At 34.7% G+C, this 21,298-nt stretch overlaps 3 protein-coding genes across 3 annotated transcripts; 2 read left to right on the top strand and 1 right to left on the bottom strand.

The window, feature by feature from the left end:
• The first annotated feature begins 5,952 nt into the window (after positions 1-5,952).
• Positions 5,953-10,860, top strand: LOC134237161 (uncharacterized protein CXorf65 homolog). The gene is made up of 6 exons (XM_062719256.1): positions 5,953-6,004; positions 8,003-8,089; positions 9,093-9,212; positions 10,085-10,159; positions 10,397-10,450; positions 10,550-10,860. Exons 1-6 carry the CDS (start codon positions 5,977-5,979, stop codon positions 10,729-10,731), a joined length of 546 nt encoding a protein of 181 aa, XP_062575240.1. The 5' UTR covers positions 5,953-5,976; the 3' UTR covers positions 10,732-10,860.
• On the bottom strand, positions 10,760-13,737 carry LOC134237160 (uncharacterized). Its single transcript, XM_062719255.1, has 4 exons — positions 13,094-13,737; positions 12,905-12,987; positions 12,700-12,806; positions 10,760-11,173 (listed from the first exon to the last, which is right to left on the bottom strand). Exons 1-4 carry the CDS (start codon positions 13,729-13,731, stop codon positions 10,967-10,969), a joined length of 1,035 nt encoding a protein of 344 aa, XP_062575239.1. The 5' UTR covers positions 13,732-13,737; the 3' UTR covers positions 10,760-10,966.
• Positions 13,738-17,420: 3,683 nt separating this feature from the next.
• LOC134237159 (IST1 homolog) lies at positions 17,421-19,771 on the top strand. Its single transcript, XM_062719254.1, has 3 exons — positions 17,421-17,825; positions 17,982-18,468; positions 19,060-19,771. Exons 1-3 carry the CDS (start codon positions 17,557-17,559, stop codon positions 19,390-19,392), a joined length of 1,089 nt encoding a protein of 362 aa, XP_062575238.1. The 5' UTR covers positions 17,421-17,556; the 3' UTR covers positions 19,393-19,771.
• Positions 19,772-21,298: the final 1,527 nt, after the last annotated feature.

Here is a 21,298-nt window from a genome sequence, read left to right as displayed (position 1 = left end):
TCCTTTGAAATTTTAAACCTAGTCACATATTATAAAGATCTACCGCATGATATATAAGAATTATCATGAAACCACATAAATCCACGTGTGCTGCAATCTGATTGGCTGAAACTTTACATGCCTATATCTTTCTTGTTTCTCAACAAAACAGGATGAAGTTTAGAATATGAATACGTGTTATGGATTCCTACACGATATTGCTATCAAAATTGAAAGCAAGGACGTGCTTGCATGCACATGCGCACACGCAATGCGTAAAATGAACAATATGTTTGAAAAACGGTAAAATATATATTTTTTATGACTTTTTATTGATTTCTGGAATTTAAAGATATGTTAATGGTTTAGACAACATGTCATGATCACCTTGCATGTGCATGCACGTGCGTTTGCGAACAATGCATTAAATGACAAAAAAGTGATATCGTTGTAGCTTTTATGAAATCCTGCGATACTAAGCATATTGAAAAAAAGTTTTAAAGGAAATTTGCACAAAAAGGGAGTTGGGGAGCGTTTGGGGAACATCTGTAACGGTCCCCGTTACAATTAGAACTAGTTTCAAATGATTTTATCAAAAAACAAGAAAGATATTGAGACTTTAGTTTCAGCCAATCAGAGCGAAGCGCACGTGCTTGCACGTGCGATCTTGCTAAATTGACCATGTCATCTTGTGCATACTACTCATATATCCTTACATTATGAGTTTCAAAACATTTCGTCTAAAAATAGAAAAGTTACGGTTATATCCATTATATATTGGTCATTTCAAGATTTGCACGTGCGCGCTCTTGCAAGCACGTGCGCGCAAAATGACCTTGATTCCGCAAATCTACATAACATGCCTACTTACCCTAAAAAGGTTTCCCCTTAATCGGATGTGTACTTTACAAGATCATTCGCGGACAAAATTTTCCCGAGAAGAAAAATAATAATAATAATAAGAAACAGAGTAAAAACAATATGTTCCCAAACTTCGTTTGGGGAACATAACTAGTGCTAATTGTAACGGGGACCGTTACAGATGTTCCCCAAACGCTCCCCAACTCCCTTTTGGTGCCATATTCCCTGTTATCTCTATTAAATAAGAAATACTTTATGGAATTTAGACTTAATCAAGGTCTTCCAAGAAATATACAAAATATATTAAAAAAATAGGCATTGCACGCGTGTTCATGTGCGTAACGACCATATTATCTTGTCTACACTATCTAAAATTTTAATAACATCAAAGCATTTAATCCAAAAGTATTAAAAAATGCACTCATTCGAGTGTATTTTTTATTTTACTCATTTCACGTGCACGCACGTGCAAGCACGTGCATAATGACTACACCTTCTTGTAGGAGTCCCTTATATTTATCCAAGTTCTAAATCCCATCCTGTTTGGTTGAAAAACAAGAGAGTTATAGCCATTTGAAGTTTCAGCCAATCAGATTGCAGCACACGTGCATGCGCGTGATTTCATGAATATTTTCTATATCATATTTTAGGATATCGTAATGCATGACTATGTTTTAAATTTCAAAGCATTTCGTCAAAAAACAAAGGAGATATAGCCATTTAAAGTTTTAGCCAATCAGATTACAGCACGCGCGCATTCGCATGCTTTTATTAAAATTTTAATACATCATGCTGTAGATCCTCATAATGTAGGACCATGTTCAAAATTTCAAAAGATTATGACAAGAAACAAGAAAGATATTGAGACTTTAGTTTCAGCCAATCAGAGCAAAGCGCACGTGCATGCGCGTGAGATCTTGCTATTTTGACCATGCCATCTTGTCTATACTACTAATGTATCCTTACATTATGAGTTTCAAAGCATTTTATCAAAAAATAGAAAAGTTCCGTTTATATCTATTATATTGGTTATTTCAAGTGTTGCACGTGCGCGCTCTTGCAAGCACGTGCGCACAAAATGACCTTGATTCCGCAAATCTGCATAACATGTCTACTTACCCTAAAAAGGTTTTACCTACCTCGGACGAACAGTTTACAAGATCATTCCCGGACAAAAAAGTACCCAGGAAGAAGAAGAAAAATAATAATAATAATAATAATAATAACTAGTGCTAATTGTAACGGGGACCGTTACAGATGTTCTCCAAACGCTCCCTAACTCCCTTTTGGTGCCACATTCCCTGTAAGCTTCATTAAATAAGACAAACTCTACGCATTTGAGACTTTAACAACATTTACCCAGAAGTGTACCAAGTTCATTCAAATTTTAGCATTGCACGCGTGCGCATGTGAATGCATGTGCGTAATGACCATATCATCATGTCTACACAATCTATATATTTTAATATACTAAATATTAAAGTATTTAATCCAAAGATAAAAAAAAATACGCTAATTCAAGTGTATTCTTGATTTTGCTCATTTCACGTGCATGCACGTGCATACATGAGCATGGTGACCATACCTTCTTGTAGAAGTCCATTACATCTATCTATGTTCCAAATCCCATCCTGTTTGGTTGAAAACCAAGGGAGTTATAGCTTTTTAAAGTTTAAGCCAATCAGATTGCAGCGCACGTGCATGCACGTGTTTTCATGATAATTGCTATTTATCATATTGTAGGATATGCTAATGCATGGCTGTGTTCAAAATTTGAAAGGATTTCGTCAAAAAACCAGAAAGATATTGAGACTTTAGTTTCAGCCAATCAGAGCGAAGCGCACGTGCATGCGCGTGAGAACTTGCTATTTTGACCATGTCATATTGTCTAAGCTACTAATATATCCTTATATTATAAGTTTCATAGCATTTCTTCAAAAATTTAAAAAGTTACGCCAATATCAATTGAATCGGTCATTTCACATGTTGCACGTGCACGCTCTTGCAAGCACGTGCGCGCGAAATGACCTTCATTCCGCAAATCTACATAACATGCCTACTGACCCTAAAAAGGTTTTACCTACATCGGATGAACAGTTTACAAGATCACTCCTGGACAAAAAAGTACCCAGGAAGAAGAAGAAGAAGAAAAATAATAATAATAAGAATAAGAATAATAATAATAAGAAACAGAGTAAAAACAATATGTTCCCCAACTTCGTTTGGGGAACATAATAATAAGAAGAAACAGAGTAAAAACAATATGTTCCCCAACTTCGTTTGGGGAACATAATTAAGTGTTTTTCTACGCCGCCAAAAATATCCAAAAAATCTTATAGCCGAAGCGATAAGAAAAGCCGAAGCAATCCCAATTACAGAACTTCGGAAAGTGAACAGAAAGAATGAATCCGATAATATGCACACAGAAATTCCATTCGTTGTCACTTATAATCCAAAAAATCACAACATCTTCAACACAACGAAACAGTGCCTGCCCATACTTCAACAATCAAAAAATCTGAACGACCTTATTGCGGAGAAGAATTTGATTTACAGTAGAAGACAACCGCCAAATTTGAAAAAAATCCTCACCAAAGCCAAATTCACCTCTACAAAGGAAATATTTACAGTTTCCAAATGTGATGATCCACGCTGTGGAACTTGCGATTTTATACAAATCGGAGAATCATTCACATTTAAAACAGGAATAGATTTTAAAGTTCAACATAATATGAACTGCAAAACCAAGAACGTCATTTATTGCATGACTTGCCGTGGTTGCGGAGAAAATTACATTGGTCAAACAGGGAATAAAATATCCGACCGTGTTAGAGTACACAAACAGCAGATAAGGGACCCTTCCGTAAGAAATACTCCGTGCAGCGAACATTTTGAACAATGCGGTAAAGGACGTTTTAGTATCTTTCCGTTTTATAAAGTTACTGAGGAAAATGAACAGTTACGGCGGGCCAAAGAACAATATTTCATTGATAAATTTAAGCCTAAACTAAACAGATAAATGTTCTGATTTAATCAATGACTGTTAATATTGTTTTTAAAATTTATTAATTATTGATTATTACTGTGTAAATATGTATCATTTACAGTGTCAAGTCTATTTAATTTGGCGCTTTCTACGGACATTTTTTGCGCCAAATTTTAACGTTGTCCTTTCATTATGACGTCATAATAACGACGTTATCATGTCATGTTGCTATTGTTATTCAAAATCCACTGAAGAGCCGAATGGCGAAAGCGCTTTGGAATAAAATGTGATCATCTTTTCCAAACTCTGGATTATTTTTCTATATATATATATATATATATATATATATATATATATATATATATATATATATATATATATATATATATATATATATATATATATATATATATATATATATATATATATCAATTGATTCGATACGCAAAAGCATCCTCTACTTATGTACAATTTCTTAAGGACGTTCGATCCTATGCTTTTGATTCGATTTTGGTCTAGACCTTTATTTCTAAAATTCGGCATCGTTTTTAAGTTTTAGCGTTGAATTTATATTCTACAATGCAAATTAAACTATATCCATTGCAAAAACCGCAATAAAATTCCATTCAAGTAGGGTTAAGCCAGGGACTATATTTTGTGGCGGAAGGTTTTTTAGAAGAAAATGATCAATTTATCCCTTTTGAACTTTATACAGTACTGTTAATTTTAGATTCCTATTTTTCCGTGCTGGTTGCACACAAAGCTGTTATGCGTGTTCTGAAATGTCTATTAAATTTTTTTCTTATGAATTCTTTCGACGAATTATGACAAATATAGTAAATGTATTCAAAAAGTCCGGGAAACTGAGCAAATTTTATCAGAAAATTGACAAACTTTTCGTAATATCTAAAAATTTACATCATATACCCCCACTTTTGATATTCTTTTCTGAATATTTAAAATAACTTTGACCTATCTTCTGAAATTCAGCAAAAGTTTAAGACTTTAAAATAATTTTCTTGCTTATCAAATTTTTAATTAAAGAAAAATCCCATTTTGTGAGTGCAGTAAGGTCAAATAATTGATTATGCGTAGCAATTTGAAACTTTTTCTTCCTCACAATTTAAAAGTGTCTTTTTTTTTAAATAGACTTATAATTTATTTTGTTCCATGCTTTATTTAGATAAAAATATTAGACGGAAAACGTTAAAGATGTAATTTTTTCTATTAAGACAGAATTTAGTGCAAAAAGTCCTGTTTAATGTACTGTAGTTACAAAAGAAGCATATTGACCCCCATATTTTGATTTGATTTTTAATTAAGCTATGTGTGTAGAAACTAAAAATATACTTGATAAAAAAAAGTTTAAGACTTTAAATATCAGGATCGAACGTCTTTAAACGGGGTAAATTATTGACAAGCAAGTTGATGAAACAAGAATATCAGCAGTTCCGTTTAAAGTCATCATTTCGTAAGTTCTATGGTTGATACAATGGCCTTGTCAGAAAATACATGTACTTGGCGCTTCGCGGTTTATAAAGCGTAAACTGCCCCAAGTTATGTTATATCGGATAACATAAGTTGAAATAAGCTTCATTCCTTAAATAATTTAATTTTACTTGTAACACGTCATTTATCCATTTTGTATAACATAACTTGCCTACGTCACAATGAGTTACGTCAAAAAACGTATTACTCCGCTTGACGTTACTTTTTTAAAATGTAATCAATGTTAAGCCTTCGCGGTTTATAAAGCGTAAACTGCCCCTAAGTTATGTTATATCGTATAATATAAGTTGAAATAAGCTTCATTCCTTGAATAAAACTGTTCACTCCAAATATGATGTAGTCCACATGAATCAAAAATAAAATGAAAACAGTTCAATCCAAGGATTCTTACCAATTTCAGAATGTGAGTTAGCTACTAAATATTGAAATAATATACATGAATTTTTTTCTGTGCTATTTAATTATTTACACCAGTTTGAGACTATTTTTGAATGAATAAAGACAGGTACTGGGAAACGTCTTGGTAGCTGAAGTAGTTCTCTATAGTCTAACGTTTGATCCAGGCTGCGCTTTCCAATCAAGTGTTTATGACGTCATATTTCATTTTGTGACGTGATCTGACGTCGCAAGACCAAAAGAATATGACGTTCATTATTGTCGAATATGGAGGTAAGTTTTTATAAATTAATTTAACTGTACTTCATTACAGAACTGCCCCCTTTTTCAGACTCAACTCCGTATATTGGCTGGCCCCGCTTAAGATTTTGACTTTTGCGCATGATCTAGCGGATCCTTATTGATTATTTTTCATTCAAGATTTTGAGTTTATATAACGTTCATACAGCCACTTAGCATCGTTTTTGAAAGTGGGGGGGGGGGGGGGGGGGCAGCTAGAATTTTTGTTTTACTTACATGAAAAAGTTGACAAGCTTAAATAAAAAAAAAGAAAATTGACCAAAATCGAAAATCCTATTTTGTGTGTGTGTGTGTGTGGGGGGGGGGGGGCTTTCAGTATACCAATTTTTTTTATAATAAACGCTATATTTTCCTTATATCGATTTCCTTATAGTATAAAGTGGGAAGGGGGCAACCAGTCTTTCACTGAACATTTCCAAAAGTAAAAGTGCATAGAATATTTTTTTTCATTCAACCAATTTGGGCCCACAGTGAAGCATACAAGACAATGTCCAAAATCATCACAGTTATATACATACAAAAACAGAACAGAACAAACATTGTATGATGAACAGAGAGTTGGGTATCTACTTTTAGGATGCATAAAATGTACATTATAACTGGCTTATGTATAATATCTGTAATATGCCTATATTGAATTATGTTGTTTTCTCTTATTATAATTTGCATTTATAAGTTGGCATAATAAAACAACAAACTCGGAATCTTCATTTGGATAGAACTTGGCTTACAACTTTTTCGGAGAATGCTTACAACTTGTAAGTCTCATATCTATAGTTGCTGTTTGTTTTGCTTACAACATAGCCTATATTAAATTTTTTAAAAAGTTGTATTGTCTTACTGTCAGAGCAAATAAACGTTTATTTCTTTTCACAACACGATTTGTTGCTGTCCTAAGTAAACAAGAGTTACCTCGCTTGTAACGTCACGGGTATCATTTGGCATACTGTTGAAAAACAGTTATCTCAATATTATAGCATAAATAAATAATTTTCAAAGATTCTAGTCAAATTCGAGAGACAGTCTCTTCACAATTACTGGCGGAGACAGAGATATCTTAGCCCTGAGGGCGAGGCAGCCCTACTTCCCATATGCTGTCAACTGTCTCGCCTAGTCCAAAAGGCCTACAGGTATCACTGCTCATACACAACTTAGGTATACGTATCCAAGATATGATGTCATGTTATTCGTTACACCATGAAAGCCCATAGTGCTCATTTTCGTAGGTAAAATGAAAAAATTTCGCGGTATAACGAGAAACTTTCGAGATTTTACGCGTAACTTAATTTCGCGTTATAACGCGTAACTTGCGCGATATATCGCGAAACGTTTGCTTTTTAAGCAAGACATTTGAATAAGTCTTAACTTTCTTTTGACTTTGTGATCTGATTCATTTATTACAAAGAAAAGCAAAAGGCCATTTTGATCCTGGACCATCACAGTTACAATTTTCTTGCTATTTAATACAATATTACTGTCACATTTTGTCTTTCTCAATGCATGTTGTTTCAAAAATTTTATTAAAAATTTCATGATTTATCATTATGAATTCGGGAAAAAATCAATCCATTCAGACGTCCTTTTTTATACACTCTTTTAAGAGAATTCGAAATAAAATTGACAAAGTAAATGTGTCATTTGTTTCCCACCATATGAGTGAAAATTGGATGGCAAATTATAGATACAGTAGTACTGTAGAAATACGACATTGTATTTTTATGTTGTGCCACGTGGTCATCCCATTCCTTATGAAAACATTGACAATTAATTCAAAGTGTAAAAACTCTTTGCTGTATTCCTTAATAGTTTTGATTTATGCACTAGTCCACGAACTTTTCAATAACCCCTCGGATAGAGGTTTGTGTTTGCTCTGCTCCAATTTTGTATTCTAATGGTCTTTTGAGCTTGAATATTGTTCGATTTCTCTATACATGTATATTTCATGCAGTCTATAACTTCTTTTTTTTCCAGAAAATGAAAGTGTTATTGTAAACCCTGACTGTTCTTGCAAGCATTTTCTGGACTACATCAGAACACAGTGCAAAATCAGTCGTACAGGTAAGAATTTTTTTTGACAGCGACATGAATATTAAGTGTGGGCGGGAATCACAGGCACTTGTTTCTGTAATAAATTTTTGACCCATATATAAGTGTTATTATTATACTATGGGTCAAAAATTTATTACAGAAACAAGTGCCTGTGGCGGGAATAGTGAAAATTGTGTGTGTGTTTAGGTTTTACAATAATATCAGAATTCGAGGGTTAAGGATTTTTAATCTGCGAAGGAGTACAAATAATTTAAGATTTTTTGATGGACTGGGGGTGGGGTCGATCTTATATGAGGCCGTTTTAAGGTCTTAAGAAGAAACTTTAGGTATTGAGCAACGTTAGTTATTTGTCTGCCAAAAAAAATTTAAAATAATACTTTAAAATAGAGGTGTACTCGTTCCTCTTGTTTATTCCTTCTGTTTAATAATTTAATATTTACATTATGATTTCCAATGCCTTTGTCCGAGATAAAATCACCAATAGCTAATGTACTTTAATTCTCCATCAATGCACTGGTTCATCGATAGGCGCGGTTAAAAAAATCACTTGCAGGGCGGGACAAATAGCCAGACAGAAGCAGAGGTTGTAGCACTGGATTGGTGGAATCAACGCATGTAAATTTAAGGAATAACTGTCAGATTTTTCGATTTCATGACGATGATCAATCGATTGGTTTGCGTGATAGATTTATGCATTATACAAATTATCACGCAAGCCAATCGATTGATCACCTCATGAAATCATAAAATAGGACAGTTATTCCTTAAATGTAATGCTCTATCTGGGTTTATGAAAGATCTTACTACCATCAGGGTTTATTTAAACACACATATTTTTAAAAGGTTTTAACTTAAAGTCGATCATAATTTCTTCGTTTGATATTATTCATTACAGTCAAACTTGTCATAGCAGTCACCTCTATCCAGCAGTCACTTGTCCTATACAGTCATTTTACATGTTTTCTTGTTTTCGTTTAAATTAACCATTATTTCTTCTCTTCCCGGTCACAAGATGTTGTTGACTTGATTGACGAGAATGCCTGGGCGTCCGAGCTTTTCACCAGACCCCCTTCCGAGAATGTGGTCTCCAGGTTTGTCCCCCGGGGCGTGTACATCTTGGCATCTGTCGAGTGTAAGTAACTCGAAAACTACTGTAAGTAACTTGAAAACTACTGTAACTAACTTGAAAACTACTGTAAGTTGAAAACTACTGTAAGTAACTTGAAAACTACTGTAACTAACTTGAAAACTACTGTAAGTTGAAAACTACTGTAAGTAACTTGAAAACTACTGTAAGGAGTAATAAATAAAACACAATGGACCTATTAATTCCATGAGATATATACATGTACCCGGTATATGGAGATAACGAACAGTATTCAAACTGTAAAGCCCATTTAACGATACGGAGCAGAGCAAATCAAGACCTCCAAAACATAAGACTGAGGTGGGATCAGGTACTATGGAGGAGTAAACATCCCCTGCCGACCCGTCATACCTGCTTTGTCCTTCTTGTCATGATTGGGAAATAACGGAAAAAAACTGTCGACAATTCAGTGTGTAAATAATGATAAAACAATTAGTATGATCATTGTACACGTATTTAAATGAGACTGCTGATATTCTTGTTTCATCAGCTTGTAGGAGTGGTTTGTTTTGCTACATATATAAGTAAGGCAATAGAAGCAACTGATTTAGACGCCCGGCCATATTGACCTACTGAAATGAATATTTTCATTTTTCCGAAATAGAAAATAATGAATTGACATTTAATATTATATCAAATGAAAGATTATGAAATGAATTTATTTCATACATCAGAAATTGTAAGATTCTTGAGTCGGAATGGCCGAGAGAAGAGCGGAACTAAAAATGACTTCGATACTTTTGATCAATTGTTAAAAAAAATCAAGATGTAATGGAAATATGTGATCGACATTGCATCTTTTGATCTTTATTTCGTTGAATCCTCTATTTGAATTAATTGTTTCTTTGTTGATTCAGTGTATGAAGACAATTCAATCAAGAAGATCACTCCACTGTTACAAGACTGGGAGAAGAAGTACCAGTTTCTAGAACGTACGTATCAACATAATTATGTCCTTCTTCCCTTCCGGCTTTCTGGGATTAAATCATATGTCCAAGCCGCATTTCAATTCCTATAAAAGTTTTAAAATGATACCTTTTTTATGGAAGTTAAAATTTGTTTTAAATTATTGAACAAAATTTATTTTTAATCGAGAGAAATTCAAAAATCAGAAGAAAACTACCAAATTGTTCCTAACCCTTTAAGTTGAATATTTTTTAACTTTGAAGGGAAATTGAAGCACTGGGATAAAAAGCAACAAAAAATAGCAGAGGAGAAGGCAGGTAAAGTGGTTTTTATCTATACATACTGATCTTCATTCTTTAAAACTATTACCCTCTTTAACTCAATCTATCATCCTGAATTATACATGCATATTGCAGGGGACGTTGCAGAGATAATGTCACAGTTAAACACCAAAGAGATCAAAGATGGAAAATTGAACCGGAAGAAAAGCGAAAGGACACCTAGCGCCTCCAAAAATGGTACAAGGAGGGACACCAAGTCACCGGACGTTAGCTCGACTCCAAAGAAATCCAAAAAGAAAAAGAAAGTCAGTACATGAAACTAAAAGAAAAGTCAGTACATGTAACTCAGGTCATATAAACATGTTTACTGTAAAAAGTTATGATTGTAAACATAACGGTGTTCTTAACACTCATATACACTGTGAATAAAATTATCAGTTATACAATGTTTTTTCTTTAATATCATTCCAGCTCTAACTTTCTGTAGGCTCCTCTTGTATTTTTGAGAAGACAGCTCACTCATTTTACTTCTTTTTGTGAATTTTGACACCATCAGGCGGCGAACTTGAACCTGCTGGTCTGTAACATAATGTCGGTGAAGTCCTGCAGACTGATTTTACCCTCCCCGTGTTTGTCTGCTTCCTGGATCATCTCCCTCAGGGCGGTGTTCGAAAAGTTCAGGCTACACTCCGAGGAAGCCTCTCTCAAATCCTCCAGAGTCAGGAAACCAGTGCCTTTAGTGTCTAGCAGCTCAAATGCCTGATTCAAAAACGTCAAGATTGAATAAAGCCGAAAATTTAGTTCATTATTATTCTTAAACAAGAGGCCCATGGGCCACATCGCTCACCTGAGTAACTTGGGTGATGCAGATCTTTACCAGATTCCCCCTCTTGCTATACCAATCATGCCCAACAACCCCCTTCCCTTTTTTATTTAAAAACATTAGAATCTACACTACCCAAGGATGCTTCCACATAAGTTTCAGCTTTCCTGGCCCAGTGGTTCTTGAAAAGAAGATTTTTAAAGATTTGTTCTATATATTTCTATGCAAAACTTGGATTCCCTATTGTGGCCCCGCCCTACCCCCGGGGGTCATGATTTTAACAATTTAATATCTACACTACCCAAGGATGCTTCCACATAAGTTTCAGCTTTTCTGGCCCAGTGGTTCTTGAGAAGAAGATTTTTAAAGATTTGTTCTATATATTTCTATGTAAAACTTGGATTCCCTATTGTAGCCCCGCCCTACCCCCGGGGGTCATGATTTTAACAATTTAATATCTACACTACCCAAGAATGCTTCCACATTAGTTTATGCTTTCCTGGCCCAGTGGTTCTTGAGAAGAAGATTTTTAAAGATTTGTTCTATATATTTCTATGTAAAACTTGGATTCCCTTTTGTGGCCCCGCCCTACTCCCGGGGGTCTTGATTTTAACAATTTAATATTTACACTACCCAAGGATGCTTCCACATAAGTTTCAGCTTTCCTGGCCCAGTGGTTCTTGAGAAGAAGATTTTTAAAGATTTGTTCTATATATTTTTATGTAAAACTTGGATTCCCTATTGTGGCCCCGCCCTACCCCCGGAGGTCATGATTTTAACAATTTAATATTTACACTACCCAAGGATGCTTCCACATAAGTTTATGCTTTCCTGGCCCAGTGGTTCTTGAGAAGAAGATATTTAAAGATTTGTTCTATATATTTCTATGTAAAACTTGGATTCCCTATTGTGGCCCCGCCCTACCCCCGGGGGTCATGATTTTAACAATTTAATATTTACACTACCCAAGGATGCTTCCACATAAGTTTATGCTTTCCTGGCCCAGTGGTTCTTGAGAAGATAATTTTTAAAGATTTGTTCTATATATTTCTATGTAAAACTTGGATTCCCTATTGTGGCCCCGCCCTACCCCCGGGGTCATGATTTTAACAATTTAATATTTACACTACCCAAGGATGCTTCCACATAAGTTTCAGCTTTCCTGGCCCAGTGGTTCTTGAGAAGAAGATTTTTTAGTGACCCCACCCTATTTTTGTCTTTTTTTGATTATCTCCCCTTGTAAGGGGACTTGGCCCTTCCTTTTAACAATTTAAACTCCCCTTCACCCAAGGATGCTTTGTACCAAGTTTGGTTAAAATTGGCCCATTGGTTCTTGAGAAGAAGTCGAAAATGTGAAAAGTTTACAGACGGACGGACGACGGACAAAATCTGATCAGAAAAGCTCACTTGAGCCTTTGGCTCAGGTGAGCTAAAAATGATTAAAAATATCAAGTAAAAATACCTGTTTAATTTCTCCGTACGGATCAGGCCCGTCACCTTGACTTTTAACAACGAAATCTAAAAAGTTGGTAAATGTCACCCTTACTTTGTTCTCTCCGGCCACTTCGCCTGTAAAACATTGTGTAAGGAAATGACGTGTCGTGTGTGTTACGTGAAACTTGAAATTAATTGTAAGTTGATAATTAGTTATTCATCTGTAGACATACTTATCATGTTGCCCAGTACTGCTTTTGATGCTCGAAAACCAAGCATAGCCAACGCTTTCTTGAGATCGGTAGCATTGATATATCTGTAAACGGCAACACCATAAATGGTAATCTATTAAGTGAAAAAGGTCAAAAGCAAGGATTTGCAACCGTATTAATTTCTTAGTTTTCAAATTAAAATAGCCCTACCCTTTCCCCTTCACGTCAAACATATCGAACACGACCTTGAGATCTGCTATTTCCTCTGACGTCAGTGATCTTGTAATGTGTTCCGGGAGACCTGCATTTCCGGGTAAAGAGAAGAACTTATCGGCGAGGTCAGTCAAGTTCTGTCTCCCCTCTTTGGAGAAAAGCAGTCCATACTTTTTATCTATCTCCGCTTGCATCTGTTTCTCCTCTTTGTCTAAAGCATCGATCTGTCTTTGTAACATGAAAGTTCGCTCTTCATTCATAATTTCTGCAATAGCACCTTTAATGTCCCGGATGTCAGGATTGAACATGTATCCTCTAGCTATTGTCTCCTCTTCTATTTTAGCTCGTTCTCGTTTGAAGTCTCGTTTGTATATCGCTGCAGCAATCTCTTCTTTACGATGGTCTTCGAGGCGCATTTTCTCCATTTCTTCTTTCATTTTTCTCAATGACTCGGACTCTGTTTTGAACTCCTGGGGATCTTGTTGACATTCATCACTTTTATTCTGAAAGTTCCTGTCTCCTTGTTCCTTTTCACATTTTTCTGTATTCAAGTTTTTACCTCTATCTTCTGGCGATTTACGTCTTTCACTGTCATTAGGGACTGTTGCATTTTCGAATTCTTCATCACCATCCATCTTTAAAATTCTAGGAAAATAAGAAAAGATTAATTAATTTTTGTGACTATAAATTCCCTGTATACTGAACTTGGTGATGTTTCAAAAGCATGATCTATATTGCATTGGTCACAAGAAAAGATATTACAAACTCGTCGTAAAAAAGGTATGCAAACCTTAATATCTTCCGATATCTGTTCCTTTAATTACGTGAAGAACGCATCCATGTTTGACATGTGTATGTTGAGCCCATATGAAGAAATTCAATATATCTCTACAAAGGAACGTTTGTAAATTGATCAATCTGAACTATGCCGTGTTAAAAAGTCAGTTCAGTGGGGTATGAAATGTTTTCGGTTTCAATAAAGCTCTTTACATTTATTTCTTCTTTTTAAATGCCATTTTAATATTCTTCATACATAGATAGATTTTTTATGAAATTTAGGCAGGAAGATTTTTTTAATATCATATTCGTAAACAAAATAGGCGCTGATGTTAAAGAGCAAAATCTTAAAAAAGAAACTGCCTTGTGCTGTTTACTTTAAAAAATACGATCATTGATTTTGAAATAATGTTTTTCACACGAGGAATATTGACTTCAATTCATTTTTCTTTTTTAAACATTTTCCGAAGAAAAACATTAATAACGATTTTATTGACTGTCTTCCTATCATTAATAAACATAAAACATACCTGTATCATTCGTGCCATGCAACACCTTGGTATTTAGAGACCAGCGAAAGCCTAAGTTCTTTCACAAATAAAATCTGTGGGTTTAATTTGATAATGAAGTCTCCTTTTCACTGGCTATCAGTTTTTTAATCGTCCTTGTAAAGATTGCTCGGCATTTCTTTATTGAGTAACTTGTCGGTGTATTCATTAACTTATAGGGCCGTTTGATCACCCACACGAGAGGGAACAAGCGCCATGCTGATTCTTGTATACCTTTACTACGTGTAGATCATGTATTGACATAGTCAACGCTTAGCCTTTCATATTTAATTCTATAGTAAATATTGAACTTTTTGCTTTTGTTTCAATGTGAATTTTGGATTCATATACGTACATGCACATGGAGGTCTATTCAATTTAATGTTTTAGTAAATATATTCAGAGACTTTTAGACCACATATCGGTAACCGAATATTAACTTACGTTTATTTTTATGCCCCAGTTATTGAAAAATTAGGGGTATATAGTTTTGCCCTGTCTGTTGGTCTCTGTCTATATGTTTATCTGTTAGTCCGCAAAAACTTAAACCTATACCATGAATTTTGTTTGGTTGAAGCTATAATTCTCATATTTGAAAGGTGTATTCCTTTTGACTACCTGGAAGGTCTTTGTTTGGGTACCAACATATATGACTCCTTGACCTTACCTGAGTTTGACCCAATTTTGCAAGAATTAACCCAAATTTAACCTTGCATTAGATCATGAATTTTGAACAGTTGGTGCTGGGGCTTTCATACTTTTGTGTTTATTTATCGTGATAAGACCTTTCTATGGATATGTATTAATATGTCTGATCTTGACCTTTGAGATAGACCCACTTTTTAAAAAACTTTAAAATTAAACATAACTTTTGAGCAGTTTAGCATTAGGGCCTTCTTATTTCACAGGTGTATGTCATGTGACAAGGCTTTCCTTTGAATATATATCAACAATTTTGACCTTATGAATTTGGAGTTTGACCTACTTTGAAAAAGACCTTTAACCTTGGTCAGAAATTTGAACATTGGTGCAAGACTTTAATATTTCATATGTGTATTTCTTATGACAATACCTTCCCTTGGTTACCTTTAATTTGACCTTGGAGTTTGACCCACATTTCTAAACTTAAACCTTGACCATAACTTTAATTTCTCATGGCTTGTGCTTTCATATTCCACATGTATATTCTTTGAGAAAGTATCCTCTCTTTTTGGAAAAAACATTTTTCATCCCTTGACCTTGGAGTTTGACTTGCATTTGAGAAACTCAACCTTCACAAAAAGCTGTCACATGATGACATCAGTCAGTGTTTAACAAACACATCTTGAATTAGTTATAATACATGTATGACATATAAGACCTCATTAGAAATTTTCTTCTATAGGAAAAAAATCCTGATACACAGATACACTATATCACCTTATTAACCAAGCAAGAGCCCGTGGAACTCAAATGTGTCATGAATAAAAGCAACCTTTTATACCCTCTTTAACTAGCTCTACATTTAGGAAACCATGCAGTGGCCTGGGAAGCGAATTTTGCATAAATTAATACATTCAAGGTACATGACGCTGACTGCTTGAAGAAGATTAAGGGTTAATTTGCTGCTGTATTGATTGGAAGCATGGGTTGAAATTCATTAATGAATTTACAACTAAGTTTGATACTGTAGATTCAAATCTCTATTAAGCTTTCAATGGCAATGAACTAGGAATTCCGTCAATGTGGGATTGATTTATTGAACGAGAAGACATTCATACTCCTTGAACTGCCCTTGAATACATGTACTTATGTATATATCGAGTTGAGCTTAGCCTGGATTTTGCTGAGTTTTCTCTTTGGTTTCTCTCATTTGTTGTTTATAATAAAATCCTATTTAGTTTTAGAAATATTTTCGGTTCCGACGCCTATATGATATACTAAGTATAGCTAGTATATTAGTAAGTATATAGGTCCCTGATTAAATGCTTGATACATGTACAGTTGTACATATACACCTGTATGTGACGACTACTTTTCAATTCAAGTATGAGGGTGCGTCGATTTACCCAAAAGGACCCAAAAGGAACCCAAAAGGACTTTAATTAATATATCATAAAACATTGAAAATTAATAATTTGAAGTAAATTACGAATATTATATTATATTTTTACATAAAAGTTGGCAAAAACATACTTATATTGTTGCAACTGTAACAATAACATACAACTTTTATAGCACATCAAACACTAAATCTGGTCAGGTATGCTTTGATTTCTTTTAGCTGAAATTAACAAAGTATTAATTTACTTCTCCTTCTGTTTAACCATATCTTACTATATGATATTTAATAAATGAAAAAAGTTTTATCTTATTCATGTTTTAGGCATATGGTATCGGGGATGGGTGGGGGGTTATGGGTGGTGGGGGACCTCCCACCTCCACCCCAACCACACACTTTACCCTAAAAAAAATAGTTTTAGATTTAATAAAATATGAAAATGTTCATTATATATCCATTTATTGTCTTTATTTCAAGTCCTTTTGGGTTGTTCTTAATTTCCTTTTGGGTCCTTTTGGGTTCCTTTTGGGTCCTTTTGGGTTCTTTTGGGTCCTTTTGGGTAAATCGACGAACCGAAGTATGAGAATAAACACTAAATATACATAAATGTAATGGGTTTTTTTTTTTATAGCATACAGTAAATCTACTATTGCGTTTAATATGAACCCAATCAATTTTATTTATTTATTTATTTTGTTCAATGTTGCAAATTGTTGTGCATGGCGCTGCGCCGCTACATATTGGGATGAGATCAACGCAAAAAGCAATGTTTTGTGAATTGCGATGTAGGAAGTGTCTCGGATGTTAAATCTAAAATTGTCTTTCCCATAAATAAGGTTATTTGAAGTTTTTCTATGCTTTTCGTGAACATTTTATTTCTTATCTAGCCTTGTTTTTTTTAACTTGTGGTCTTTTATTTTTGAAAGACTGAATATTCGCTGCGGTCTATGCGGAAGTAAACTGAACTAAATATGACGTCACGTATCTAAACAAGAAAGTCAGAGTCTTATGACGATTGTGCTATTTACAAATTAAGTTTTTCGGGTATCATTCATTTGATTTTACCGAGAAGAGTTGACACCAAGTAGGCAACCATGTTTAGCTCGGGGGCCAACTACGCCAAGCTAAAAACAAATCTAAGACTTGTCATAAATCGTTTGAAACTGTTGGAAAAGAAGAAAACAGAGATGGCTTCTAAGGCTAGAAAAGAAATAGCAGATTACATTTCGGCAGGTAAAGACGACAGGGCACGGATCCGTGTGGAACACATTGTCCGGGAGGACTATTTGGTGGAGGCTATGGAACTCCTGGAAATGTTCTGTGATCTTTTGTTAGCCAGATTTGGTCTAATTCAGACCCAAAAGTAAGTATTTGGTCTTTAACATTGTGTTCACCTATAAATAAGATTGACATTTATGACAAGTTTCAAACCCCTAACAGTTTGTTAGAAAACATCTTCAATAGATTTTGTAATAAGATTGGAAGTATTCTAGCTAATCTTGTTCATTTATTTCTGTAGGGAGCTGGATCCTGGATTGGAGGAAGCCATTGCGAGTATAATATGGGCAACACCAAGACTCCAAGCAGATGTGCAGGAGTTTAAAATAGTGACAGATCAGTTAACAGCTAAATATGGAAAAGAATTTGCCCAGGCATGTCGAACCAATGAACTAAACAATGTCAATGAAAAAGTGATGCACAAACTTGGGGTTCAAGCCCCACCCAAAATCTTGGTAGAGCGATATATGATTGAAATTGCTAAGACTTACAATGTGCCCTTTGAACCTGATCCTTCTGTGATGAATCAGGATGAGGTATTTGCTGCAGAAAACTTGTTGATTGATCTTGGAGAGAAGAAGGGTGGGGGTAGTAATGGGGGACCCAGTGGAGGAATGGGGGTGTTACAGCCACAGTTTGGAGGGGGTGCCTCTGCCTCTGCACCCTCCTATCCTCCCCCATCTCAACCCCAGTATCCACCTCCCCAGCAAATGTACCCACCACCACAGGTAAGGAATGGCTAGTCAAGTGGTTAACAGTTTCACTTAGTGCAGTTAAACTGCACCCAGTACATTTTTGTGTGCTAGCATTGCTTATAAAAAGAAAAAATACTCATAATGCATTACTGTCGCATTCAACTAGTGTTCAAATTAACACAGTGCTTATTCATAATTAATTAAATTGATAGTATAAGAACATTTCAACCTTTCAAACTACTCAATTTTTCTGTTAAATTGCTACAAATTAAAACTGTTAGTAGTACAAGATCACTTTGGTTAAATATGTAAAATCTGCAATGGCAAACCATGTAGAATACATTTTACAGTAATTTCGATTACCGTATATACTCGCCTATAAGTCGGTCCGCCTATAAGTCAGTTGTACTTATATAAGTAGCTTATATATTATATTTCAGTTGGACTGACCTCATATAAAACCATTCTTTTTATAGCTCACCTATAAGTTGGACACAGAGTACTTTTCGACCTAATATTAACTTAAAAAAACGACTTATAGGCGAGTATATACGGTAACCATAGTGAATGATTCAGCAAGATACCATGTATGCATAATTATTCATCATTTTTTGTTAAAACCAGGAAGGTAAGATGCCACCTCCTTTACCCCAGGCACCGCCCTCAGGAGGGATCGGAGCAGGAGGGTTTGTGGACCCGGCCCATTCAGCACCACCCCCTCAGACTGGTCAGCAGTCTTATAATGACTGGCTAGGTGAGGACCCTAAGAAACAGGTTCACAGTCAACCCCCACCCCCCGCAGGCTTTACCCCGGACGCTTTCCCTGACCTCCCGGCCGTCCCTAACAGTACCCTCCCCGACCCAGGGAATTCAGTGGGTGGAACCTCAGCAGGAGGGGAGGATGTAGACTTTGATGATTTGACTAGAAGGTTTGAACAGTTAAAGAAGAGAAAGTGAACAAGCAATTTTATACTTATTGTAGTCATGTTTTGTATAAATCATCAACTTGCTTGGACTTGTGTATTATGGTAATTTTTGTAATTCTTAGATCTACAAAGCTCTGATGTATGCATACAGTAAAAACCAGCATCATATGAATTCCTACAAGTCATTTCTTTCTTGATTACTGACAGAATTATTATTATGGTATTAATGTGCAATCTTAGAAACCCAAATATTGTGATTATCTGTGAATAATCATTTGAAATGTGTAAATTTGTAGTTTTACACTTTGGTAAAGGATGGAAAGTACTTTGTGTATTTTAAATGTGAATTTATAATAATTGTGAATTGTTATACAGTGTAGTGTGAACTGTAAATAAATAATTTTTTTGTCTACTGCTCTTTTAGATGCATTTGACGTTTTTTGGACTGGTGATATTTTATGTCAATTGCTTAGTATAAGTTGAATCCGCACTTTTCAAAAGTTATGTCCCTTGGCCGCCATTTTTTGGGGCAAAACCCACAGAATCCTCAAAGTAGCTTTTATAGTTTTCTGGTTTGAGGCATACACGTACTGTTTGAGCTGTAGTCTAATACCTCATTCAGTAGTTTACCAGTACTTATTATCTCAAAACGGCTCTTTCATGCCAGATCAAAAGAATGATAAATTATAATTCATAAATGGATGGTTAATCAAGAGAATTAACATGCATTGGATTTCAACTCCATAAAAAGAAAGGCGAGAAATTCTATTTCGAGAGTGATGCTTCTTGCTAAATTGTGCGATAATTAATTCCTCACGTATAATTAGGCATCTACAGTACTCCAGCAAGCTTAGAGGTTCATAGCAAGACACTTTTGACTTGTAACACATGCAAGGAGGGAAGAGGCATTAACTGAGGCTCTTACCTGTGTGTACCAGTACCCTACATAAATACATAACTTTAACTCCAGATTCAGATTTGCTGTTTTCAATGTTGTCTATATTGTAAAAAAAAACTAGAACTGTCCAATAGGGACAAATACCCCCCGCTGGGTTTTTCAGAGAAGGTGCCAATTCACAAATACTTTATGGATCTATAGAGGTGTTCACTATTTACTTACAAAAATTTGCAGTGAAATATAATTGCTCATTATGTTTCTTAATGAATGAAACAAAAGTGCAACCAAATGAAACATCAATATTAATACATCGTAATTCAATTGTAACATTTTTTTTAAATTTCTGCATTAAAGAAATACATGTATATTGCAATTATGTGTTATGACACTCTGCAAAAAGATTGTTGAAAAAAAAATCATTATACAAAATCAAATTAATCTTGATATATCAAGTTCATTTTGAAAATAAAGATCTGGTCATCCAGTAATGAAGTGCTTTGACAGACAATAAATTACAATTAAGAGAATAAGAGAAGAGAGATCTTTAATTCTTGTGCCTTATTCCCTGGAGATTAGATAACACACACGCTTGATAAGAGAAATGCCTTAACAACTTCCAACACCAAACTCATTAATTTATCTTTAACTGGATGCATGTCCAGTCATTATTCCCAAGAGACAAATGAATTTACATTATCTTCTGTGTAATGCAAAAACTGTTTTAAACACTTGATGATGTTTCTGTTTTTTAGTTTTAATGAGTTGTTTTAAGCTGTAGTTCACATTTTGTACAGATATTCTAGATTCTATGTCTCAAACCTTATACATGAGCCCAAAATAAACAAGTCAATTAAAATAAAAATTAAACCTGTAAAATGCAGAAAAAATGGACAAATAAAGTTGAAAATTCCAGGTGCACACCATCATATGGTGAATAATAAGTGTACAAATTTTCAGAAACATCCTTGCAATAGTTTGTGAGAAACGGTCTGCACAAGACCACAAAATAAAAATGAAAAAACACCTGTAAAATTCAAAA

Source organism: Saccostrea cucullata, unplaced genomic scaffold, assembly GCF_032062105.1.
Source record: "Saccostrea cucullata isolate Sc308-1 unplaced genomic scaffold, CSIRO_AGI_Scuc_v1 ctg877, whole genome shotgun sequence".
In the NCBI taxonomy this organism is placed as follows: Eukaryota; Metazoa; Mollusca; class Bivalvia; order Ostreida; family Ostreidae; genus Saccostrea; species Saccostrea cuccullata.
Note: the sequence above shows the minus strand (reverse complement) of the source record. Positions and strands in the feature narration are given on the sequence as shown.

Bases quoted from the DNA above. Each gene is read 5' to 3' on its own strand.
- LOC134237161 (XM_062719256.1), top strand. From the start codon at position 5,977: ATGACGTTCATTATTGTCGAATATGGAG. The intron at 6,005-8,002 runs GTAAGTTTTTAT...TTTTTTTTCCAG, and splicing joins CATTATTGTCGAATATGGAG to AAAATGAAAGTGTTATTGTA. The intron at 9,213-10,084 runs GTAAGTAACTCG...TTGTTGATTCAG, and splicing joins CATCTTGGCATCTGTCGAGT to TGTATGAAGACAATTCAATC.
- LOC134237160 (XM_062719255.1), bottom strand. From the start codon at position 13,731: ATGGATGGTGATGAAGAATTCGAAAATGCAACAGTCCCTAATGACAGT. The intron at 12,807-12,904 runs GTATGTCTACAG...AATGTTTTACAG, and splicing joins AGTACTGGGCAACATGATAA to GCGAAGTGGCCGGAGAGAAC. The intron at 11,174-12,699 runs GTATTTTTACTT...TTTTTGAATCAG, and splicing joins CGTACGGAGAAATTAAACAG to GCATTTGAGCTGCTAGACAC.
- LOC134237159 (XM_062719254.1), top strand. From the start codon at position 17,557: ATGTTTAGCTCGGGGGCCAACTACGCCAAGCTAAAAACAAATCTAAGA. The intron at 17,826-17,981 runs GTAAGTATTTGG...TTATTTCTGTAG, and splicing joins GGTCTAATTCAGACCCAAAA to GGAGCTGGATCCTGGATTGG. The intron at 18,469-19,059 runs GTAAGGAATGGC...TGTTAAAACCAG, and splicing joins AAATGTACCCACCACCACAG to GAAGGTAAGATGCCACCTCC.